The 26,296-nt window shown below is 37.7% G+C and overlaps 2 protein-coding genes across 5 annotated transcripts in view; one reads left to right on the forward strand and one right to left on the reverse strand.

The window, feature by feature from the left end:
* Nucleotides 1–3,730, reverse strand: part of TRAK2 (trafficking kinesin protein 2) — a 63,081-nt gene extending 59,351 nt beyond the window's left edge. The window contains exons 1-2 of the mRNA XM_061186453.1: nucleotides 3,649–3,730; nucleotides 2,715–2,981 (exon numbers count right to left, since the gene is read on the reverse strand). The gene's annotated coding sequence lies outside the window, so the exon portion shown is untranslated. The remainder of the gene's footprint in view (nucleotides 1–2,714; nucleotides 2,982–3,648) is intronic.
* Nucleotides 3,111–24,316, forward strand: STRADB (STE20 related adaptor beta). Of its 4 annotated transcripts, XM_061186484.1 has the most exons (13): nucleotides 3,111–3,295; nucleotides 4,758–4,889; nucleotides 6,348–6,444; nucleotides 9,427–9,507; nucleotides 14,403–14,502; nucleotides 17,590–17,711; nucleotides 18,804–18,912; nucleotides 19,795–19,918; nucleotides 20,943–21,114; nucleotides 21,788–21,892; nucleotides 22,061–22,305; nucleotides 23,006–23,048; nucleotides 23,559–24,316. In XM_061186484.1, the coding sequence occupies exons 3-13, from the start codon at nucleotides 6,433–6,435 to the stop codon at nucleotides 23,700–23,702; spliced, it is 1,257 nt and encodes a 418-aa protein (XP_061042467.1). In that variant the 5' UTR covers nucleotides 3,111–3,295; nucleotides 4,758–4,889; nucleotides 6,348–6,432; the 3' UTR covers nucleotides 23,703–24,316. The 4 variants fall into 4 exon arrangements, with proteins under 4 accessions (XP_061042467.1, XP_061042459.1, XP_061042472.1 ...); XM_061186476.1 differs by lacking the exon at nucleotides 4,758–4,889; XM_061186489.1 differs by lacking the exon at nucleotides 4,758–4,889 and having other exon boundaries at nucleotides 23,535–23,612.
* The last annotated feature ends 1,980 nt before the right edge of the window (nucleotides 24,317–26,296 follow it).

A 26,296-nucleotide genomic window follows, 5' to 3' on the forward strand; every position in this document is an offset into this window, starting at 1 on the left:
ATAAGGATACCAGTCAGAATGAATTATAACATACCTTAAAGGTCTCATTTTAACTTAATTACCTCTTTAAAGGCCCCATCTCCAAATACAGTCACATTCTGAGGTTATGGGGGCTAGGACTTCAACTTACAAATTTTGGAGAAACACAATTCAGCCCACAACAAACTCTTCCCCTTTTCTTTAGCCAGGCTAATTCCTATTTGTTTTTCCAAGACTGGCCCAAGCCTTCCCATCCAGGCAGATTTCACTGCCCTGTCTCTGTGTTCCCATAGTCCTTCTGCATGCTTCTCTCTGTATGCTGCTATCCCATTAACACACTATCCCAGTTGTCTCTTTCCTTCTTCAGACTGTATTCCTTAAGAGCAGAGACTAAATCTCTAGCACTTAGCACAGTGTCTGTTCCATTGAAGGTATTTACTAAAGATTTGATTATTTAGGGAAAGTAGAAGAACATGGACTTTGAAGAAAGGCAAGCGTGAGTTCAAATCCTGGCTATACCATTTACTTATCTTGTGGCTTTCGACAAGTCACTAAATGCTGACCTTCCATTCTACATAAGGTAGTTATAAAGATAAATGACTTAATTATAATAAAAGCATCCAGTTGTAGGGTTGGTACACAGTAGGTGCTCAATAAATATTAGAGTACAGATTCTGGGATTGCCTGGGTTTGACACCCAATTCCACCACTTAGTAGCTGAATGACCTTGGGTATGTTAACTTATCCTCTGCTTCAGTTGCTTATCTGTTAAAAACATCTCACACTGCTACTGTGAGGATAAGTTAATATAGGTAAAATATTTAGACGGGTATCTAACACTTAGTAAGTACTATACAAATGTTTCCTATTATATGATCACTGCAGATCTGAACTAATATGACTGGAAATCATGAATAATTTAGTTCATTCAATTATGAAGTTATTTTAAATGTGAATATTACTTTAATGACTCAGATTTCTTACCAACTAAACAGGATAGTAACTAAAGAGGTTCAAAAACTGGTATGGATGATATAAACAAAGATCAAAATAAACATGAAATAATATCATCTGCCTCATTCCTTATATTGGTGTTTAAACATATTTTGGGTATTGAAGTAAAAAATCTTAAGAAACAAGTTTTTCTACTCTTTGTGACTACAGATGTTAACCATTTGCAGTAGAGAATAACACCCCTTGGCTCATATTTTCAATTTCAGAACCACTAAACCTTTGAACTGGAAAGACCTTTGAGATGAAAGGCCAGTCCTATCATGGCTTACATTAAGTAAACAGGTGGATTTGTAACGGGCTTTCAGGGTCTTAATGAGCAGCTCTGTGGAGGACGGGAATTACAAGCAGAGAGAATAACTGGTTCAAAAGTACTAAAGCAGGGTTCACAACTTATTCTAGATGTCCAAGGTATGTAGTAGGAACCAGTATTAGGAAATAACGCTGGAAAATGCTTTTTAATCATCCAACCTTTAAGGTCAGTAATTTCTGAAGTAGGTACAAGTTACCTGATCTGTAACTTTGAAGTAAGGTAGATCTAGGTATGAATCTCCACTTGTTACATAAGCAAAGTTGAGCCTCAGATTATGCAACAGGGTTATTATAGTGATTAAGTGATCGAATGTACATACAGCTCATAACTGAGATGCCTGGCTGATTGAAAGTACTCAAATTTTTGTCTTTCTGACCCCCCTCATCATATGAATAAAAATCTGCAAAATAATAAAACACTGTCTTTCATACAGCATGTGTTTGCTGAATGTCTGAGACTTGTTGAACATTACTTAATTTTAAAAACAGAAAGCTGGAATAACTGCTGAAATGATCAAGTGTCTTCATCCCTGCCCTTTATCCCCACCAAATGTCCTTCACAATTTCTTCGCAAATGTCACTGCACCACCATTAACATGCTATTAACATGCTGTAGCTTCCAATTCTACAGCAAAGATTTGAAGGTCAGGAAAAAATAATCATTGAAATAGATAAAATAAAACAAAACAAAACTGGAAGAGTCCATTTCATTTTATTCCTATGGTCCATTCTAGCTTGATGAAAAGTTAGTTTCTGACGCAGAAACTGCAGGTTTAAATAAAAGGTTCGTGGGCAGGTAACTGAGTTCACCGCTATTATAATGACCCAGAAATCTTTTAAGTGTTTAGGAGATTATCTTTACTCTGGTTCTAAAAGGACATCTGCCAATATCCATTATTTACGCTTGAAACTAAAGGCAACCGTCTTTCTTTTAAAAGACGTGCGGTGTCTGGCTCAAAATCAATAGCAAGAAAAGCCCAACTCAACACAGAAAGAGCTCTTTCCAATACCCTCTCGTCTCGCTCACATGACAGATGGCGACCAAGGCTTAAGGTTTAACGTCCAGACACTAAAGCCGCTTATCGCTCAAGGATGGGGCACCAGGTGGGTGCTGTCCGGCAGAGGATGGGATGCTGCCAATCCTGAGAGGTGCAGCTGGGGTGCACCCCGAGGCCAGAGCACAACGCCCAACACTTCGCACTTACACTTGGGAAACCACCCGCTTCCCACCGCGGCGGGAGGTGGAGGGGGGACGGCCCCGGCGAGGACCCAGTCCTCCGGTACCCAGCTCAGGCTCCGGTGTCCGCGCGTGACCTCCGAAGACCGGGAGGAGCGCGGGGTGGGGAGGTTCCTTTGCCTTCAAGGGAGGATGGCAAGGGCAAGTTCGAGTCGTGCGCGGGAAGGTTACTCACAGGAATGGTCCGGCGTCCTCCGTCCTTGGCACGCGCTTGCTCGGAGAGAAGCCTCTAAAGCGGCAGCAGCCTGAGAGGAGCAGCAGAAGCGGCCGCTGCTGCCAGTAACCGCCCGGGCGTGGCAGGAACGGACGGGCGATTTCACAACATCATCATTCGGCGACTTCAGTTTTGCAGCTACTCCAGGTCAATGACAGCCCCCACACATTTGGGGAAGAGAAGAGGAAACCCATTCTCCCAGCAGCCTGCACGGCACCAGCGCACGACCTGCTGGGGATTGTAGTTTCCTCTCGACCACGCCCCCTAACTCTACAGGCCACGCCCCTCGCTGCTAGCCCGGGGGCGGGGGTGGGGGCGCGACCCTGGGGCCAGGGTGGGGCGAGCCCAGTGCAGGAGGGCTGCTGGGGGTTGGGGCAGAATTCCAGGCCCACAGCGCCAGACGGGTTGCGCCGCCCTCCTGGCTCCGCGGCTTGTGCCGCGAGCGGGCCTTGCGCGCTCGCTTTGCCGCTGGGCGGGCCTGGCGCCCGGGCCCCGCACCGCTGGCCGCCTGAGGAGAGCCGCTGGCCGCGGTCGCCGCCAGGGTAATGAGGGAGGCCGGGCTGGGGAGGGGAAGGGCTACGGGCTGGTCGCGAAGTGAGGGAGCGCGGCTCGGCCAGCGCGCGCCTACGGAAGCTCGAGGCTAGAACTCGCCGCCCCGCTTCCAGCCTGAGCCCGGGCGGCCGACGGAACCGTGGCGGGAGTCCGGCTCGGCGTGGCGAGCGGCCCCTGCGTGCCGCGCGGCTCCGGGTCGGTCCGGGGTCCCGGGCCGCCCGGCGGCCGAGGCACCTGCGTGCGGGGTAGGCGGTGCCTGCTGGGGTCGGCGGTGCCAGGTGCGCGGGGCCCAGCCGCCCGCGGCGCCACCCCCACCCCTGCTGTCACCTTTGGCCGCACTCACAGGCACGCGGAGTCTCCAAACCCGAGGTGCCCTCCGGCCCGGCTCTGTGTGCCGCCTTCTGCGAGTTCGCTGCAAAGTCCCCCAAAGCAGGACTTGGAAGGAAGCTTTTACGTAATTGAACGCTCAAGCCGCGTTTCGTCCTCGGTATTTAGGTTCAGCGTTGTGTTTTTCCCTCGTGGGTTTGTTGTGTCGCGTACCTTTTTCCTCAGAACTCGATTGGAATTGGTGACAGCGCCTATCCAGGATAGAGCCTGGCACACAGTAGATGCTTAGTAAATATTTTTTGAAAGCCTGAGTCACGATGCTAAGTTTGGAAAATTCTACCGAGTTGTACGTGGCTATAATTTTTAAGATTTTTTGGGTTCCCAAGATAACTTTGAAAATTACAGTAATTTTAAAGCTCCGCAAAGAGAGTTAAATCTGGCTTTTTTGCATTCCCTATAACAAGGGCCTCTGTTGGATGCTTAAATTAACTCAAAACCCGAGTTCTGTAATTTAGATGCGCCTTCCGATTGTCGCAGAAAGTGTTAACCTTTCAGATTAAAGCTTTCGGAGGAACCATTCTATTTTAGAACAAATTTAAATTATTTAGAAAGCTTTATTCTAATTCGCTTTTTAGATATAAGTGCGAGGGACCACACTGATATACTTGTAAATACATTTAGAAATACAAGTCTCAAGTATGATTTTTTGAAAAGGGTTTATGTTCATACCTAGTGAAAGAGCATGCAGGAGAAAATTATGACGGCAGATCTATACCCCGCCCTCCAGCGACCCCCGCTCACCCCATCTCTTAGCAGGGGCAGCTGCTGCCTTGACCTCAAAATGTCTCATAAAATTATCTCTTAATAGTCTGTCACATCTAAAGCAAAATCCTCTGGGATTAAGCCACGCACGTGGGCAACCCCTTGAGTACTGACAATTCTCACACATTGTGTCCGCTGCTTATGAGTTTTTCTGAAAAATAGATAATGTAATGGAGTTTAAAGTTTTTTTGTTGTTGTTTAAGAAAGAACTTAACTGATATTACACGGAAAGAGCAAGAAACAAAAGTCCTGAGAACCAGGAAATTCAGTTAATCACGACATCCCTGATCTTTCTGCTTGTAGGAATGTATGCTCCAAGTGGTCAGGGCCTTGTCTGCCTCGATCACTAGTGAGTGTCCCCAGTGCCCAGCACAGTGCCTGACCCATGGCAGCCATTCATTAAACACTTGTGGGATGAATACTTGACCGTTTCAGGTAACAGGGTAATTACTTTCTACATGCGTGTGGTTTCTTCATTTACTTGGATATTTCCTTAGAATAGATTACTAGAAGTGAGAATTTTACAGGGTCAAAAGGGATGAACATTTTTATAGTTATCAAAACATTGCCAACTTACTTTCCAAATGAGTCCTACCATTTGGTACCTTTCAGAGCATCTTCTCAAGCTCTTATTGATACAGTATTTGGTAGTTCTGAGCACTTTCAGATAAAGTATTTCATTTGATCTGAATCACCCTGGAAAGTGAGCAGGGCAGGTTTTGCATTACCCCTTTTGTAACACAGCAAACACCAGTGCCTTAAATTGATGATAATGAATGGCAGGTGACAAAAATAAACCATTTCGGGTTTTTTTCTTCTTCCCATTCTCTTCCTTTGGTTTGTAGTGAATATCCTGAATAAATTGACATCTTTTCTTAGCAGTAAAATTGGATGCTGCTGTATAATATCTATGGTTTACAAAAGCTTTTTCTTTCTCATTTGTTCAGATGTTTGCAGATGCCTTGATCTAACTTGGGGTCTTCATTAAAATGAAATAATGAACCACAATATAGGTGAAAGAGATACTGGGTAGGTGTAAGGGAATACCCAGCACTAGCAAGTTTAGAACATTGCCACCCTTTCTATTAGGAAGGATTTGGAAACTTTTGGTGGTGCTTTTGTAGCTCCTTGAATCTGAATAAGTTACTATTTTAAACCTCTGCATCTGTTGGAGCCTTCATAAACTATTGAGATTAATACTCCATCAGTGAAAGTGGACAGGAATTATTTGTATAATAATCTGCATATCTTTCCTATCTGTCAATAAATTCCAAGAAGAATGGAAATGAGAACTAAGAATCATAAGGTAAAAAGTATTCAACCTACAGAAAATATCATTTTCACATGAAAACTGAAAAAAAAATATTTTTTTAAACATGGCAAGAAGAAAATATAATTAATTCCTAGTCTGTTGCTAATCTTGACTCTTTCCCAAATTTGCCGGTCAGTGACCCCAGATGATTTAATAGGTAATTAATCGGATAAGGAAGCTTTGGAAGGTTCAAAGTTTACTTCTAAGTAGAATCATTGGAAATTCTTGGGCATCATTTGTATTAAAAGTGGGTCCAACGTTGCCTTTCTGTATTGCTTTTACATTTGCTTAGAGTTCTGTAAAAAAGTAGTATAGAAAAGATAAGGAAGAAGAGATGCAGATTTATTGAGGCTTTGGAAATATTCAGAACCTCCTTTCAACTTCACTCTGCCTTTCTGTTGTGATGTCAGATCCCAAATAGTGTTCAGTAAACAGAAATGCTCTTTAAGGACACCTTTCAGGAATGTCTGTAGTCCTTGTGTCAAAGAATAGCTGCCCAAATAGTGGTGGGTTTATGGCAACTAGATCTTTAAGGAATTTGTGTGTAAATATAAGTTATTTTGCTTCTCTTTTTATACTAGGATATTTCTGTATCTTGAAGATAAAGCAGAAATCTTCTTTGGAGTAGATGGATTTTTCTCACTTTCTGTGAACTAAAGCGATTCAATGTCTCTTTTGGTAAGTTTTTATAAGTGTGGATCTAATTTTGTGTCAATAGAGTAATTAGATGTTAGTGCAAAGCCATAATAGGCATACTCTGATGGAATATTCATAGGCTCTGGGATGTTATTTTGATCTGAAAGACTTCTGGTCTTTAAAAATGAGTTAAATTATCATTGAGTTTTTGTCTCTTTAAAAAAGAGCTTCTCCTATACTTTTCTGATATACTCCTTCTATTCTTTTGTCCCATACCCACTTTTTCTCATACATTTACTGTCCTTAGACTTTCCTCTTCCATCCAGTTAGCTATGCCTTATCCTTTAAATCTTTCAAAAATCCCTTTGACAAATTTCCATCTGACTAAAGGCAAGCAAAATAGTATGAAAAATAAGCCCCTTGACCTAACAAGACAAGAAACATTAGGATCATTGTCTAATATGATGTATAGATACTAACTTGGTTTTTGTTTATATTAAGTCCATGGTATCTGCTCTAGATGAAGTAGTTTTAGGACTTTCATTGTGTCTTATGTAGAATATAATACATTATTTGAATATTTGAATTATTAAAGCAGTGATCTTTTAAAAAGTGGTGGGTGCATTTGTGTGATGATTTGTAATTTACAAATACTTTCGTATATTATATCTCTCTCAGTCTTCAAAATTGTAAGCAGGACAGGTGGTTTAATCCTCATTTGGAGTTTGGCCCATGATTGCAAAGAATTAGAGCCAGGGCTCAAACGCACATCTGCCAATCCACTCTATCACTCACCAAGTCTGAGAGGCAGAACTATGAAGTTAGGAGACTGTATTGTTAGTTATTTGGAAAATATATAATGCATTTACTTTATGTTTAAAGTTTATCTACTTAAAAGGGGAGCTTTATATATCTGGAAAATACATTGAGGTGAAATATCTACCTCATTTTCTAAAGCAGGGATCAGCAAACTTTTTCTTTAGAGGGCCAGGTAGTATTTGTGTGCTATGTGATCTCTATTAAGTTACTCTTGTAAAAGCTGCCATAGGCAATATGCAAATAAATGCAAATGAATGTGTCTGTGTTTCTGTAGAACTTTATGCACTGAAACAGGTGGCGGGTCAGATTTGACCGTGGACCATAGTTTGTTGACCCCTGCTCTAAAGGATTACTTAAGATTAACAATTTTATGTCAATTTGTAGGTTGGATGAGATGTAAAAGGGCATTTGATAGATGGAGATACTGAGATTCAAAGGGCTGTGTGGTTGCCCAGGGCTTCCAAATTTGGGGGAAAGGACATCTTACGTAATCTATTATTTCATAATTATGGATTTTTGGAAAAATAGAATTTGATAGGGTCATTTATATTTGTTCAGTTTGTTAATAATTTTACTTTGTATTCTTCTTGCAATGAAATATTTAGAATCCTTTGAATCAAAACATTCATGTTTTCTCCTCAGTGAGATATTTGCGTAACTGAGATAAAGTTAAATGTTTTCGCTTATGAAGGATTCTTCCTCATTCAAGTTTTACCTCTTTTTGACAGCTAAGAAGTGGTGTTTTCAAAGGAGCAGCAGGAACAAAATTCCAGACTCCCAGAAAGAAAGCAGGTGTTCAGCATAAACCATGTTGTTTGTATAGACAGTTTAGGCACACCATGATCCATTCTTACCGGGGAATGGTGGGAACCTTTCCAAAATCCGAGTTCCTAGATACCAGCCAAGGGTCAACCTTGCAAACAGGCCTTTCCAAGGAGAGCAGTTTTAGGCCTGCTAACCCTTTCCCACGCAATACTATGAATGATTATTGTGAAAGATTCAGGGCAAATGTTGGAAAATATATGTAAATACCAAATATAATATATAAATGATGTAACTGGTGGCTATTTTTTATATGAACAACAGTATTAAGTATCTTCAAAAACTTATATTGTAAATTTTATTCACCCTACACAAACCAGTAGAAACTTTGCAAAGGAAATGATTCTACAGCTATCTTGACACTGTTAGCTCCTGTTCTTCAGGGGCGAGTTTTACATAAAACGGTGGGGATATATGTCAAATTTTTGTGGTAAGATTGATATGTACAGACTGTAGGAATTCAACTTAATCAGTAATTTAAGCTAACTGGGAAAATGATTAGTTTGATTAATGAGAAATTCTGGCATATTTTAAGCTAAAGGAAGTTTGATTACTTTAAGTGACTGCAAAATAGACGTGGATGGACTTGTCTTAGGAAGACTCATTTGATATACTTTAATGTTCATATAAAAATGAATGTTCATGAGATGCTTGAAAATAATTAAAAGTCTCTTTCATACAATTCGTTTATACTTTTCTTTTGACATACCTTTTCTTCCTGAATAAGTATAACATCAGCTTCATGCCACTAACATGTGTAGGTGTTACATTTCTTTATTGACAGTATGTGATAACAGAACACTGAGTTGAAATGCAGGAAAATGTAAATTGTGATAATGGAACTAAGTCTCTTAATTTGATTTGAGTTGGTTAGAGATGTTTATCAGCTTACGAAACAAAATTGGTTCCAAATATTGATATACTCAATGTGTGGTTTAATGTGGATAAACATGGTTCCCACACTTAAGGGAAAAAGAAAATCTGAGGATCAAGATAAAAATAATATGATGAGCATAGCAGAATAAATCTCTAGCTAAATATTCAGAAAAACCTTGCAAAGATTACGAAAGGGTTAAAAATTAACACCAGCAGTAAAAATGAATTGATATTATTACCTCCAGGGTAGAGGGCAAGAATCAGAGATAGCACCAAGTAAAATTATAGCAGATATGAAATTTGTCTTCTGCATACCCAGCTGCTTCTCCGTTCTCTCCCATACTGTCTACCTCCACAGTATGAATCCTGGCTCCAATTCAGGTTCCTGCACGTTGCCCTTTCTCTCTGCTCCTCACCCCAGTCAACAGACTTTTTTGTATCCACATGCCACCCTTACTTATATTGTGACTTATTTTTCACTTATTTAGTATATTTCTGAATTTATAGGATTGTTTCTGCACTTCACGAACACAAGTTGAATCACTCAGACCTGAAAAACAGTCTGAAACCAGTACCCATCAAAACTTGGTAAGAAAATGGTTAAGTACAATTAATACTCCTCTTTTGCTTTCTGTGACACCATTTTACAGAATATAATTTCTGGTTCTCCTATATCTCTTTTTCTTTACTTCTCATTTCTTTCACTTTTCTTCTTTTACTGTTTCTTCTTCCTCTACATAAGCTATTCTCCAGAAGTCTATAATTGGCCTCTGCTCTTCTGCCTAAACAGACTCTCCCTAAGCAGTCTCACCGGCTCCTGTGGTTTCAGTTGCTCAGATTTCAGATTGTCTGGAGCTACCTGAGGTTTTCCTTCAGGTTGTGAGGGGACCCTGTCATCAGGTAGGACTGATGATTCTCAAGTTTTTACCTGCAACTTTGGACTCTTTCCTGGGCACCAGATGTGTCTGTAGAATTCCTCTGGTTAGAGTTTTCAAAGGCATCTCTGTGCAGTTTGAGTAAAACCTTAATCTCTCAAAACTTCACTGACCTATTGAATTTCCTGCTTTGGCAAATGAAAATCCATCTACTAAATCACCCTAACTAGAAACTTCGGAGTTATCCTCACACTGCCTCTTCCTCTGCCCCCACATCTAGTTACACACCAAGTCTTACGGATCTGTCTCTGAAATGCCCTTGAGTCCACCCCCTCCTTCACCTGATCACTGCTACTACTCAAATCTCATCATCTCTCACCTGGACTATTGCAGGTAAACACATTGCCTCTAGTTTCCTAGACACACATATAACCTCCTCTCCCACTCAGATCAGTATTCAACACTGTTACCAATACAGGCCTGTTTGTGCCACTTTCCAGCTTTAAAATTGCCATTGGTTTCCTAAAGCGTATGGGATAAAGCCTAAACTTGTTAGTGTTTTATAAGGACTCTTAATGGTATGGAATATGTCTAATGTTTGAGTTTCATTTATTGTTGCTGAGTCTTAGCACATACTTTTATTTCTGCTTGAAATACCCCTCTAAAATTATTCCTCGTGCTTAAAGAGTTGGCTCAACTATCACATCTCTGAAGCCTTTGCTCTTATACCTTTAATTCTATTATGGTCCTACAGATCTTAGACATCCTCATAAAATGGCATTTACTATATTATCTCGCAATGATTGATGTATATGTCTCTCCACATGATCCCCATAAAATAGGCATCCTGTCTTTTTTATCTTTATCATCCCTGGGCAATGTCTGATGTATTAAATAATATTTAAAGAAACATGCTGAGAAATAAATATTTCTCTGGGATCTTCCCCTCTAAATCTCTTAATCTTCATTTTATATTATAATTCTTTCTATAAAATAGAACCTGCCTTGCAGATACCTTAGTCCTACAAAATAGAGTAATCCCAGTTAATCCTATTTATAAATTTATCCTGACCTTATCTTCAGTTGTCATCATTTTTATCATTTCTCTTTTTACTCACTAATACTGTAGTCTTCTAGTTACGTACCTTTTTGTACAATAGGATATAGTATCCAATCCTAGTTTTCATTCAAGTATTACCCTTCAGACAGGTAGTGTTTAGAAAGTAAAGTGTCTGTTGTTGACTCCTTGCTGTTACCAAGAGATAGGCCTAGAACTCAGGAAATTTCCACAAGTGCTGCTTTTTTTGTGGGAGGGGTTATTGTGCTAGGTACACATAACATAAAATTTACCATCTTAACCGTTTTAAAGTGTACAGTTCAGTGGCATCAAATACATTCATAATATTGTACAACCATCACCACCATTCATCTCTGTAACTCTTTTCATCTTGTAAAACTGAAACTCTGTACCTATTAAACAGTAGCTTCTCCTTCCCTTATAACTCCCCCACCTCTTGGAAACCACACTTCTACTTTCTGTCTCTGATCTTTGACTACTCTAAGTACCAGTATAAGTGGAATCATACTGTATTTGTTATTTTGTGACTGAGATTTTTCACTTAGCATAATGTCCTCAAGGTTCACTAGTGTTGCAGCATACTGCAGAATTTCCTTACTTTTTAAGGTTGAATAATATTCCATTATATGTATATACTACATTTTGCTTATTCATTCATCTGTTGGTGGACACTTGGGTTGCATCCACATTGTAGCTATTGTGAATAGTGCTGCTATGAACCTGGGAGTACAAATATCTCTTTGAGACCCTGATTTCAATTCTTTTAGGTATATACCCAGAAGTGGAATTGCTGGACCGTATGGTAATTCTATTTAAATTTTTTGAGGAACGACCATACTGTTTTCCACAGTGGCTGTACCATTTTACATTCCCACCAGCAGAGCACAAGAGTTCCAGTTTCTCTACATCCTCTCCGATACTCATTTTCTGCTTTTTTGATAACAGCCATCCTAAAGGGTGTGAGGTGGTATCTCATTGTAGTTTTGATTTGCATTTCCTTAATGATTAGTGATGTTGAGCACTTTTTCATATGTTTATTGACCACACACATGTATTCTGTGGAGAGATGTCTATTCAAGTCCTTTGCCCATTTTTGAATTGGGTTGTTTGTTTTTTGTTGTTGAATTTTAGTTCTCTCTATATTCTGGGTATTAACATCTTATCAGAAGCATGACCTACAAATATTTTCTTGATCCATTTTGAGTTAATTTTTGTATAGGTAAGGGTCCAGCTTCATTCTTTTGCATCTGGATATCCAGTTTTCTCAGCACCATTTGTTGAAAATACTGTCCTAGCTCCATTGAATGGTCTTGGCACACTTGTCAAAAGTCATTTGACCATATATGTGAGGGTTTATTTCTGGGCTCTTTATTCTGTTCTCTTGCTCTATATGTCTGTCTTTGTGTCAACACCACACTGTTTTAATTACTGTAGCTTTGTAGTAAGTTTTGAAATCAGGAAGAGGGAGTCCTCCAATTTTGTTCCTTTTTCAACATTGTTTTTGCTATTCTGGATCCCTTGAGATTTTAATAATATTAAGTCTTCCAATCTTTGAACATGAGGTATGTTTCCATTCAGTTATGTCTTCTTTAATTTCTTTCAGCAATGTTTTGTAGTTTCCATTGTACAAGTCTTTCACTGCCTTGGTTAAGTTAATTTCTAAGTATTTTATTCTTTTTGGTGCTATTGTAAATGGTATTGTTTTCATGACTTTTTTCCCAGATTATTCATTAACCAAGTCTTTTGAATTTTTAGTTCAAAAAGTTATTAAAAAGTTTGACAAGGACAAGGACCCTGCCATGATTTTTGCTTTCTAATTCTCTAACTAGTCATGAAATCAAAAAGAGAAGTGAGGTTAGTTTTAAGATGATTTACTCTTAGTAAACCTATATTGTCTTCTTGTGATTACCATGTTGTTTTCTTAAGTGTCCATAACTCATCTGTGTAGTGATTTGATACCAGACCTTACTGGGCAACAGCATCAAGCTTGCCCCTTTATCCTTTTTTCCCTTTTTTGAAAATTGAGTCAATGTTTGACTATTTCCATTTGGGTTTCTCATCTGAGTTTTACTATATTTGCAGACTTAATATCCTAGATGTAATTGTCTTTGGTTTGGAGGTTTGAACCTATTTAAAACAACCTGTTTTGAGCTTCAGCTACTTAATTACAACCTAAGTGCTTCTAGTTTAAAGAAGACTATTTCCCTAATGGAGTTGATGGAAGCAAAGTAGAGGTTGATTAGCCTTATTTCAATCCATCATCTGGTAACCTGATGCCATTTTTTTCAAGCAGTGAACTGTAAGCCTCAGTTCATTCTGTGCTCTAGCCTTCCTGACAGACTTATAGCTTATCACTTTAAACATTTTTTAAACTGCTATATGCTCTTCCTTCTCTCTCTTATATGTGTTCTTTAAATCTGAGTTTAAGACTACTTGTTCTAAAGAAATTGAATTGATTTATTTAGATTTCTTTCTTCATTGGGATTATTTCCAATCGTATGGTAGAATTTCTTTTAATAGCCTTTCATTCCTCTTGCAGATTATTCACCTTTTACCATGAGCTTACAATTATATTTTTCTGCTCTCTTAAAAGCTTGGGGAACATGTAGAATCAAATGTAAAAAATAGTTAGCAGAATTCCTAGTACATAGTAATGTCATTCCTAACTCCCTTCTTCCTTCTCTGTACCTTGGAGGTAGTAACAAGATTCTTGCCACCTGCTGGTGCCTGTAAAGGCTGCTAAGTGTCTTTTGGAGTACTGGTGTCCTTTTAGAGATCCTCATGGCTATCATATGATGCCAGTGGTGTTGGCCTCTTCTTTCTCCTGTGTGCATGTTATTTCAGTGCCACAGGGATCTGGTGCAAACCTAGCACTCTGACTCCATAGTATCCCGTGAAAGGCCATAGTGGTACATGGTCATTAACTCAGGACTTCTGTACCCTATCCTGTTCTCCCATCTCTTGAGGCTTATTTTTCTTTCTGACCTCCCTTCTGATTCATCTCATCTTTGAAAAACTTCTTCAGCTTCTTTTAATAGGTTTTAGTATGGAAATTGTTCCTTGATTGTTAACACCTCCATTAGCTGAGCAGATACGTGTATGTGTAATGATTGTAACTGACAACCACTTGAAACAAGAGCACCAGAATAGAATATTCCTCATAGGTCCTTTCATTTCTTCCCTTGATATATTTATTAGATACCCTGAAGAGTCAACAGCCATTCTTAGCAACTCCTAAGAATGCTTCCTGGAAATTGTGCTGAAAAGTATTCTTCACTACCTGTAAATCTGTTTTTCTAGCCCTCTCCCCCTTCACAGGCTGATAGCTTTATAACTAGCATCCCTTATTAGCTGTTGTAAATACTTTTTGGATCTTAAAACAGTCTCTTAAGCCACCTTTCAGTGCCTTCCTAATGAGCACTTGTATGCTTGAAAAGACAATATCAGTATTTTACATTGGAGTAGGGGACCAAATTGGGGCACCAAACAGTTTATACCTATTTTGTTTTCATATTTTTAAAACAATGCAGGTTGATGAGCCAACCCTTTCCTTGTTGCCTCCATCCACTAGAGCCAGTGAAGTGATCTGTTCCACCAACGTTTCTCACTATGAACTCCAAGTGGAAATAGGTAATCATTCTGGATTGCATATAATTGACTCATCATTGTTAGAAATGAAATTAATGACAAAAAGATTACTTTGTAAGCAGGTCTCTGTTGTTACCCACAGCATAAAACTAAATGTTAATTGTGTCAGTCAAACAGATCTGTTAATTTTATCTGTCCTAAAACAGTAGCCCAGATTTTTTTCAAGATTACCTTCTAGAATTTTTACTTTTTCACTGAAGTACTTGTAGAGGAGGAAGACACTAAATAATCTAAGCATTTGTTATTTGTATCTTTATTGTGGGGAACTTATCATTTGTCTGATTTAAATCAAATCATGTAAATCTTTTCAGTTACAGTCCTTTAACCAAATTACTTTCTTTTAACTTAAAACCTTGCCTAAAATCCCATTCGTAGTAGAAACTTTTTTCAGTTAAGTTTGGAACCGGATGAGTTATTGTTTTTAGCCTTATACCTGTGAAAAGTTGCTCTGAGTATTCAGAAACATCTCTTAAATAATACAAAGAGATACTATCTCAGGTGCTAGGAATATAAAGCCATGTAAAACACTTGAGGAGTTCACATCCTCTCTGGGAAGACGAACATGAAAGATAGCTTTGTCTTATGCACTGGAAGGTACTATAGTAGAGGTGTGCTAAGTGTTATGGGAACAGAGAAGATGGAGCATTCACCTGTTCATCTCGACTCTTCTAGGAGTCAAGGAAGATAGCAAAAAGGGGCTGGATCCTGAAGCATGAGGAAAAGTTTACTAAATATTCTAGTCAGGGTTTTTATTCAAACAACAAAAAACAGTCCTGACTACTTAAACTAAAAGAATTTTTTGAACAATTTTGCTAACTCACAGAATCATTGGCTAGAGAAATGGGCTTGGAAGAAACCAAGAGAAACTATGTGATTAGAACCGTAGCCTGGGTCACATCATAAGAGCAGCCTAGTTAATGTACGCTAGTAGGGTACTTTAACCCCTCTAGATGATGTTGGACCCCACTGGTGAGTTCCAACTTAACTGAAAAAAGTTTCTACTAAAAATGGGATTTTAGGTAAGGTTTTAAGTTTTAAGTGTGAGTTCTGACTGCCTCTGCTTCTTTTGTCACTCACTTCGTCCTCCAATTGACCAAGCTTATGTCATTGACCCTCCCATGCCCAGGTCAGGGTGACCAAAAGAGAAATAAGGATTTGACCTTTTCTAAAATAGCACTGGTGGAAAATGCCCCCAAATTAGAAAGGACTTTTCAGATGGTGTCAATCCAAAAAAGGTAAAAAAATAATTACTCCAATAGGTTACTGAGGAAGGACTATCACATAGCTGCTCTGTGCCTAGACTCAGGAACATAGGGAGAGTAGGCAGTAGGAGGAGATAAATCTGAAAAAGGAGGCTTGGAACACATTGTGAAAGACCTCATATGGGGTATATATATAGAAGTTCAGACTCTCTCTGTCAGCCCCGCAACGTACCCACTTCATTACTCAGTGGATTTAAGGAAAGGTTTGGAATTTATCGTCTCTACTAGAGAGACATTGTGGAATAGTGATGATGATAATAATAGCATCTAATCGGCATTAGGCTGAACATTTTATATGTATTTTTTCATTTCACCCCTTTAGCCCTCCCATTTTGCAGATGAGGATACTGAGGCTCTGAGAATTTAAGTAATAGTCATACAGTTAGTGATTTGAAAGCAAACTGTTGTGACTGTAAGGTCTAAGCTCTCAGCTGCTGCGCTGTAGTACCTTTTGTTTGATAAAATGTTGAATTTAGAAGGACAACTGGCAGCAGTTCCAGGCAGCAATCTGGAAGATATAGTATATCAGGGATTTACAGCCAGAAATATCATCCACATCACCTGAGTCTTTTTAAAAATTGCAATGCCTATATCCCATCACAGACCTCCTGAATCAAAATTTCTGGTGAATGGGACCTAGGCACAGGCTTTTGAAGTAGTTCCATCAGTAGTTTTGGTGCATGTCCTGATCGAGAATGCAGGGCATAGTGAGGAAGTCACTGCATCTATCCAGAGAACAAGGACAGGACTTGAGTTAAGGCAAGTGATGCTTGTCACTGGGGAGGAAGGGATGAATTTCAGATTAACTGCATTTCAACAATAAAAGTGACAGAATTTGGTGACTGTGGAGAGAGGGAGGAAACTAACATTTATTAGGTGTCTATTAATAGATTACCATTCTAGGTGTTTTTAATTTAAAAACTGACACCACCAAATGCTGGTGAGTATGTCAAGTAACTGCAGTACTTATACGTGGCTTGTGGGAATGCAAAGAGGTTCAGCCACTTTCAAAAACAGTTTGGCAACTTCTTATAAGGTTAAACGTACACGACCTAGCAATCCCACTTGCAGGTATTTGCCAAAGAGAAATGAAAACATATGGCTACTTAAAGAATGGTTTTGGCAGCTTTATTTGTAGTCACAAAAAACTGAAAACAACCGAAGTATTTATCAATTTATGAATAGATAAAAATAAATTGTGGTATATACATATAATGGATTATTACTCTGCAATAGAGAGAAATTAACTACTGAAACATGGATGAATCTCAAAAGCATTATACTAAGTGAAAGAAGCCAGACACAAAAAACTGTACTCCCTATGATACTATTTACATGACAAACAAACATCACATCAGTGGTTGCCAGGGACTGGGAGTAGGGCATTGCTGAGTAACATTCCATTGTGTGAATGTAACAATTTGTTTATCAAGTCACAATATTAACCATTACAATAGGTGTGTAATGGTATATTGTGTTTAATTCCTACTCTATTTTGAGCATCTTTTCATGTGCTTGTTGGCCACTTCTGTGTCTTCTTTTGTGGCTTACCTATTTAATCTTCTGCCTAATTTTTAGTTGGGATGTTTGTCATTTATTATAGAGCTATAAGAGTTCTTTATATAGTACTCTGTGTGTAAGTCTTGTCAGATATAAATATTAATACTTTCAATCAGTGGCTTGCCTTCTCATTTTCTTAACAGTGTTTTCTTGAAGAGCCAAAATTTTTAATTTTTTAATTTTGATGAAGTCCAGATTATCAGTTTTTTCCTTTGGTCATTAACACAAGTTTTACGTCTGATTATAGGAAGAGGATTTGACAACTTGACTTCTGTCCATCTTGCACGGCATACTCCTACAGGAACACTGGTCACTGTAAAAATTACAAATCTGGAAAACTGCACTGAAGAACGCCTGAAAGCTTTACAGGTAACAATACAAAAAAAAAAAGATACATTTAATTTAATGTCTATTTGAGAAGATTACACTTATAAGAATTTTTTTTTTTGCAAATTAGTAGTTCTGTTAGAGAAAGGTAGATTTCTTTTTTCTAATAAACATGCAATTACAGAATTGGAAAGAACACTTGGAAGCCAGATCCATGAAAGAGCAAATATATTCAAACTTTGGTAACTACTATAAGTTCCTTCAAATGAATATCATATTTGGAGCACTGGTCTGGAATTTATTTAAATACCCCTCGTCAGTCCAGTCACAAATAATCCTATAGGGAAATAGAAAAAACAAAAGCAAACAGTTTCCTTTTCATCCAGCTAAGTAAAATTAGCTTCTGAATTGATAAATTTTAACAGATTGCATTTCAGGAATATTATAATACCATTTCAATTGTCACTAATCATTTTTGATATAAAGAGGGAAAGGATTTTGTTTTGATATTATCCCAATTTTTTAACTATTTATATGTGCACATGTATATTGCACAGAAGAAGACTGGAAGAAATTATACTGAAATGTTAACAGTGGTTCTATGATTTAATGTTAGAAGTGACTTTTATATTCATATTTTAATGTATTTTTAAAATGTTTCTATCATAAGAACACAGTATAGTTATTGACTATGACCTCTCTGGAGTCAGACTGTCTAATAAGTTCACATCCTACTTTCATTAATTATGTGCTTTTGGACGAGTTTTCTAGCTTGTTTCTCAGTATCCTCTTCTGTAAAATGGGAATTATAATGTCACATACTTTGTGTAGTGGTTGTGAGATTTAAAGACATGATAGCACTAAGAACAGTGCTTAGTACTAATAAGCTCCATTATTAGTACTAATAAGCTGCCACTACTGCTGTTATCTTCATAATGAGGAAAAAGGTTGGTTTTTTTTGGTTTGTTTTATTATTTAAATCCACTTTATTTTTATTTACTTTTCCCTTTTTTTTTAACATCTTTATTGGAGTATAATTTCTTTACACTGGTGTGTTAGTTTCTGCTTTTTAACAACATGAATCAGCTAAAAAGGTTGTTTTTAAATGTCTTGTCTCTTGTGTTTCTGTACTAGAAAGCAGTGATTCTGTCCCACTTTTTCCGGCATCCCAATATTACAACTTACTGGACTGTTTTCACTGTTGGCAGCTGGCTTTGGGTTATTTCTCCTTTTATGGCCTATGGTAAGAAAACTCATTTTAGGTAAAATAATTCATGGTTTAGCCTGGATGCTATAATTATAAGGATGAGTGTGATCTTAGATTTATGATTCACTACTTTTAATTTATAAATCTGATGGCCAATTCTAGATTTCATGATATATTTTTATATCTGGTTCATGTTGAATTTTAGTCTTCAGAAAAAAACGTAGAATGGGTCTCATGATCATTGAAACCACCACTGATTGCTTCTCCAAGAAGTCAATCCTTTGAACAAGCTGTCTTTTTCCCTTCAGTTTCCTTCCTCTCTCTCAGTGGAGAGCTGCTGTTATTCTTCAAGCAAAAGTAGTTTTTCTACTTGTGCACACCATCCCTATCCTTGTTTCTCTGCATTGTAAACTTATTTCACTGTATTGTAAACATCTGCGTGTGTACCTGTCTCCTTCACTGGATTTGAGCTTCTCGAGGGCAGGATCATGTATGTATTTTTCATTTTGGTATCCCCAGGTGGTCATAAAATACCTAGCACAAGTAGTGTTCAGTAGGTGTGTTGAATAAATAAATGAATGGATTCTAGAGCTTTGATTTTTAGGATAGCTTTTGTGAATTGCCTGTGGATTTAAAATATATATGTTCTCACACAGTATGTATTTTTTTAGTAATATTGAATATTGTTAATTCACTTTCCTAATCTCTAGCATGTCATTAGAAAAGTCTTTTTAAAGATTGGTGAAGGAAAATTACCTTGGCATAAGAAAGTGGTTAGACTCTAAAATGTAACACGTGTGCATGCGAGCGTGTGTGTGTATGTGTGTGTGTGTTTATGGTTGATAAGAACATTTAAAACATAGCTATAAGCAAAATCACTTTCAGTGTTCATCTAAAGATTTCAGGGGTTTCTTTCAGGTTCAGCAAGTCAACTCTTGAGGACTTACTTTCCTGAAGGAATGAGTGAAACTTTAATAAGAAACATTCTCTTTGGAGCAGTGAGAGGGTTGAACTATCTGCATCAAAATGGCTGTATTCACAGGTATTTACTTATTTGTATTTTACAAAGTGAAAGAATTTGAGAGGAAGAAGTCTTTTAGGGAGCTTTTAGGAAGGAGCAATTGAGTGTTAGAATGGAGGATAGGAAACTTGCAAATGAAAATTGAGGGAGGAAGGGACCAATAGGTATAGTAGATGCTTACATTTTATAGTTCATTCACCAGAAATGTTCAGACCACCTCCTCTGTGCCGAGTGCTGTGCTCAGTGCTGGGGTGGAGTGCCAGTCCTCGCAGAGCTCAAGTCCCAATAATGAGGGTTACAAGAACCTATCTGTTTGGGGTATAAGCTGTGGAGAGTGGGATCCTAGTTAACTCTTGTGTTTTGTTTTTTCCTTAAGCAAATAAAGAGCTGCTTTATCTGCTTTTCAGTTTTATGTCATGTTTATATTATATACAGATTGTAACTAAACCTTTGATTTCTTAAGTGTTCTGTAGCACTTTGAGATTATCATACTAAATATCAGTTCTCTTGTTGCCAAACTGTAGGTGCAGAAGTAATTGGCTGAATGTTAAAAACAATGCTGTTCTAAGATACATTGGGACTTTGTTTTCCTTTTTAATTAAGTTGCTTTTAAATAAGCTTGTTTTCTTATTGTTTGTTTCACCTCAAAGCTTTTTTCTTACTGTTTGTTGTTTCTTAGCAGCATTCTGGTTAACTGAGGATTTCTAGCAGACAGTATTCTAATTAATCAAGGTTTTATTATACTTTACCAGACTATTGGCCATCCTGCTCTATTAGTTTCCAGTTTCCGTGTTTAGGATGAAAAACAAGGCTCTTTTATAATTTATTTGATGAAGGAAATTTTTACATTAGACATATCTTTATAAATTTTGTTAATACCATGAGAGGCTATCTTTTATTGGATAATATTGCATTTAACTTTAAATTATAACTTCTAAGGAGTATTTAATTTCCAAGGGAATACATGGATTTATTCTGACCAGATTTTTATTCTTTCTTCATTGGCCAATTTCTTAGTATTTAGGATTGTTTCTTTTTGTTCTAGGAGTATTAAAGCCAGCCATATCCTCATTTCTGGTGATGGCCTAGTGACCCTCTCTGGCCTGTCCCATCTGCATAGTTTGGTTAAGCATGGACAGAAGCATAGGGCTGTGTATGATTTCCCACAGTTCAGCACATCAGTGCAGCCGTGGCTGAGTCCAGAACTACTGAGACAGGTCAGGTGTGGCCATTGCATTGGGTTGTCTATGTGTCTTAAGTGTCTTCTGAATTTGACTGAAGGACAGTTGTGCCCTTATATTTGGATTGATGAAAGGCCTACTGCAAGACTTATTTTATTCTTTCTTGTCAAAATTATTATGTTAGGAATTTTTAAATGTATACCAAATATTAGGTGTATCTTGATTTCTCATGAGTTTTTTCCATTATTATTCACCACCCTTTATCAAAAAAGCATATGTATGTAACCTTTTTTTTTTTTTTTATAAATTTATTTACTTTATTTATTTTTGGCTGTGTTGGGTCTTCGTTGCTGCACGCGGGCGTCCTCCAATTGCAGAGAGCGGGGGCTACTCTTCATTGTGGTGCGCGGGCTCCTCACTGCGGTGGCTTCCCTTGTTGCAGAGCACGGGCTCCAGGCGCGCAGGCTTCAATAGATGTGGCACGCGGGCTCAGTAGTTGTGGCTTGCGGGCTCTAGAGCGCAGGCTCAGTAGTTGTGGTGCACGGGCCCAGTTGCTCCGTGGCATGTGGGATCCTCCCGGACCAGGGCTCGAACCCATGTCCCCTGCATTGGCAGGCAGACTCGTAACCACTGCGCCACCAGGGAAACCCTGTATGTAACTTTCTAAAGGGTATTTACACTAAAGGACTTCAAATTAATTGTTCTACAGGATTTACATGGATATAATGTAAAGTCAGATATTTACAGCGTTGGGATTACAGCATGTGAATTGGCCAGTGGGCAGGTACCTTTCCAGGACATGCACAGGACTCAGGTAAATGCTGCTAAAATCCCTGAACTACTTTCCTTTCATAAGATCCCTTACATTCTAGATAATTTCTTTTAAACATCTTTGCTGTAGACTCTTAGGACCTTTATTGTTGTTGTTATTGCTTTAATATTTTGCCTGAAAAGGATTGAAGGAAATTTTTCTTTCTTCTAGATGTTGTTACAGAAACTGAAAGGTCCTCCTTATAGCCCATTGGATATCAGTATTTTCCCTCAGTCAGAATCCAGAATGAAAAATTCCCGATCAGGTGTAGACTCTGGGATTGGAGAAAGTGTACATGTCTCCAGTGGAACTCGCACAGTAAATAGTGACAGATTGCAAACACCGCCCTCAAAAACATTCTCTCCTGCCTTCCTTAGCTTGGTACAGCTCTGTTTGCAGCAAGATCCTGAGAAAAGGTAATATTGGTCACTTCTAAATAGCATAAAACATCTGTGTCTTGTATTTTATAGAAGTTTTATGATATTTCCTTCTTGCCGAATTCAAATCTTGTATCAGTCTTTTCATCAAAAAACTATACAGTAGCCTAATCCAGAAAATACCAATGCTAAAAGCAAGTGGAGACAATGAGCAAATGGGAAGAATACTAGATTAGAAGTCAAAAGACTTGGGCTTCAGTCTCAGCTGTATCATTTCCTAACCAAGTCACCATGTAAAAATCAGTTAATCTTTCTGGACGTTAATTACTGCACTTATGTTAAGACATTTTAGAAACTTCCAAGCAGTACAAGAGTGTTAGTTGCTGGTATTACAATAATTATTATCACAGATAACTAATGCGTTAGCATTTTGGAAATAAGGTGTGTGTCTTTTTAATCTTTTTTAAGCCCCTTAATGCCTAGTATAGTTCCTTATAATTAGTAAGTGCCTAATAAATGTTAAGTCACAGACTAATTGAAGGTTATCTCTGGAATTAATTCTTCCCATTAGTTAAGGTTGAAGCTAAGAATTGCGCTTCCTTACATATATTTTTTCCTTTTAATTTTTGTGTATTGAGTTTTATAGCTCTAAACCTAAGTTCTAACATAGTTTACACCAAAAAAATCTACATTCTAATATGAGGTCTTTTTTAAAATAATTTTTTCAAAAAAATTTCAGGCCATCAGCAAGCAGTTTATTATCCCATGTTTTCTTCAAACAGGTGAGCTGATCTATCTTTGTTGTCTAGATGTTTTTTAATACTACTAAAAAGTCACATCATTTTGTTGGCTTAATGGGACAGTTTGGTTACTAAGATTCTTAATAATTTTCTTATAAGGTAAAGTTAAAAAGAAGAAAACGTTTTTGGTAGTTTAATTATAGACTTTCTAAAATATTTCCATTCTGCAAAACAAAATGAGTAAAGACAAACGGAATATCATCATGTGTTACTTTATCCTCAGCTTATATTTTGATTAATGTAGAGACATTTTATTTTTCTATATTGGCTAGAAATGATGTAAGGGCAAAATAATTCTGATAAAAGTCAGTTTATTTGGCTGTTACTTCTTCTTGTTTTCGGATGACCAGAATCAAAGGCATGTTTAAGTGAAAATACCTAAAAACAATTTAAACACATTTAATGTGATTTCTTTAAAAGTTATTTTTTATTAAAAAAAACTAATGTATTGAATTTATGTACCAACAGCCTTATTTTGAGTTTCTTTAACAGATGAAGGAAGAAAGCCAGAGTTCAATACTTTCACTGTTGCCTCCTGCTTGTCACAGGCCATCAACAGCACCACCTCCAGTGTCACCTTGGACTGAGCCGGAATGGGATTTTCCTGATGAAAAAGATTCAAACTGGGAATTCTAGGGCTGCCAAACCCTTTTATGTCCTATATACTTGACACTTTCTCCCTGCTGCTTTTTCTTCTGTATTGCTAGGTACAAATACTAGAATTATACTTGAAAATACAGTTGGTGCACTGGAGAATCTATCATTTAAAACCACTCTGTTCAAAGGAGCATGAGGTTATAGCCCCTTTGGTTCGCTCAGAGTGCTATTATAACTCCAGGGAAACTTTGGAATTATTAATCTAACTACATTTAGTGTCATCTGTTCTCAGAATTTTTTCCCAAGCTGTGACTAACTCTTCTTTTTGATCTCTCAGTATAATTTTTGAGCCAGTTAAATTTTTCAGCATTTTGCTGCCCTCAGGGGAATGAACCCTCAGAGGACATTGCTTCCAAGTACATTTTTTACTTCCAGATTCTCTAGCCTTTTTAATCAGCTATTGTTAAACCAACAGGCTAGTTTATCCTGGCATCAAACCCGTTTTTGATAGAAGGGAAAATGTTTATACTTTCCCATTTTCATCTGTTAATACTTATGGTAATATCAAACTGAGCCTCACTCACATTAAATGATTCACTTGAAATATATAGAGAAGTTGTAATTTGCTTTTTTTTTTAATTGTTAAGAGGCTAAAGTAACACTTTTCTACTTATGTAAATTATAGATCCTAAATTCATGCACCCTGTGGGAGCTCAATAAAGATTTATTCAATTGAGTTTATACTTAATAATTTTCTTTGTGTGGTTTGACAAAGCTAAAACATACATTCTAATTTGTTTTGCCAAGGAAAGCTCTTTCTCAAACAGATTTATTTATATAACCTGTTGAATTGGGGACAGCCTGGTATTTGATTCAATGGAGGCAGATTTTCCAGCCCTTTATATGATTATTCTTGCTTCTGTAGGAGATTCAACTTACAAGGACATAGAGAACTTAATAGTTTTACCTTATTAGCAAAAGAGATATGCTGTCTCAAAAAGAGTATGTAGTTTGGACTGTGATAAGTTGGGATTTACCTCAATTAGTAGATTTTCTTTATTTACACACTCTTATTTAACATTACATTAAAAATTATTTTGAAATGATTGTTTTAAGACTTAAAAATGAAAGCCAATGAGACAGTAATATACAGACTAATAGTCTGAAACATAAATATTTTCATGTTTATTGGCCAGCCCCCCTCAAGGATATTTGGGTTACTCCATCAAGCAAGCCACAAAGACTTGCCAAGGTGGAGGAGAGAAAGGAGATGAGTACCAGTGGAGGCATTGAGATCACCTGTAGTGGTGGGGGCTGTAGCTCATTCCACTAACCTCCTCCTCATTTCCCCTCAGCAAGAGAGGCTCACAGGAACCACAGAGGAGGTGCTCTCAAATCTGTGTGGAGAGTCAATATGTGTACTGCGAAGCAGGACTGTGGAGGCCGGGAAACAGTGCCTCTCAGGTCCACTGTGTTAGGGTTCTCCAGAGAAGCTGAACCAGTGGATTTTTTTTTTTTCAAGTATAGTTGATTTACAATGTTGTGTTAGTTTCAGGTGTACATCAAAGTGATATATATATATATGTAAGTATATATATTGATATATATGTAGAGAGATGGATATAATCACATGTTCTTTTTCAGATTCTTTTACATTATAGGTTATTATAAGATATTGAATATAGTTCCCTGTGCTATACAGTAGGTCCTTGTTGTTTATTTTATATACAGTAGTGTGTATCTGTTAATCCCAACTCCTAATTTATCCCTCCAACCACTTCCCCCTTTGATAACCATAAGTTTGTGTTCTGTGTCTGTGAGTTTGTTTCTGTTTTGTAAATAAGTTCATTTGTATCATATTTTAGATTCCACATATACATGATATCATATGATATTTGTCTTTCTCTTTCTGACTTACTTCACTTAGTATGATAATCCATACACACACACACACACACAGTAGAAAGTATTCCACTCAGCAATAACAAAGAATGAAATAATGCCATTTGCAGCAACATGGATTTTATATATATATATATCTCACGTCTTCTTTATCCATTTATGTCAGTGGACACTTAGGTTGCTTCCATGTCTTGGCTATTGTAAATAGTGCATTGGGGTGCATGTATCTTTTCAAATTAGAGTTTTCTCCACGTATATGCCCAGGAGTGGAATTGCTGGATCATATGGTACCTCTATTTTTAGTTTTTTAAGGAACCTCCATACTATTTTCCATGGTGGCTGTACCAATTTACGTTCCCACCAACAATGTAGCAGCGTTCATTTTTCTCCACACCCTCTCCAGCACTTGTTATTTGTAGACTTTTTAATGATGGCCATTCTGACTGGTGTGAGGTGATACCTCATTGTAGTTTTGATTTGCATTTCTCTAATAATTAGAAATGTGGAGCATCTTTTCATGTGCCTTTTTGCCATCTGAATGTCTTCTTTGGAGAAATGTCTAGCTCATCTGCCAATTTTTTGATTGGGTTTTTTGCTTTTTTGATATTGAGCTGTATGAGCTCTTTGTATATTTGGACATTAAGCCCTTGTCAGTCACATCGTTTGCAAATATTTTCTCCCATTCTGTAGGTTGTCTTTTCATTTTGTTTGTGGTTTCCTTTGCAGTGCAA

This window comes from Eubalaena glacialis, chromosome 1 (genome assembly GCF_028564815.1).
Source record: "Eubalaena glacialis isolate mEubGla1 chromosome 1, mEubGla1.1.hap2.+ XY, whole genome shotgun sequence".
NCBI lineage: Eukaryota > Metazoa > Chordata > Mammalia > Artiodactyla > Balaenidae > Eubalaena > Eubalaena glacialis.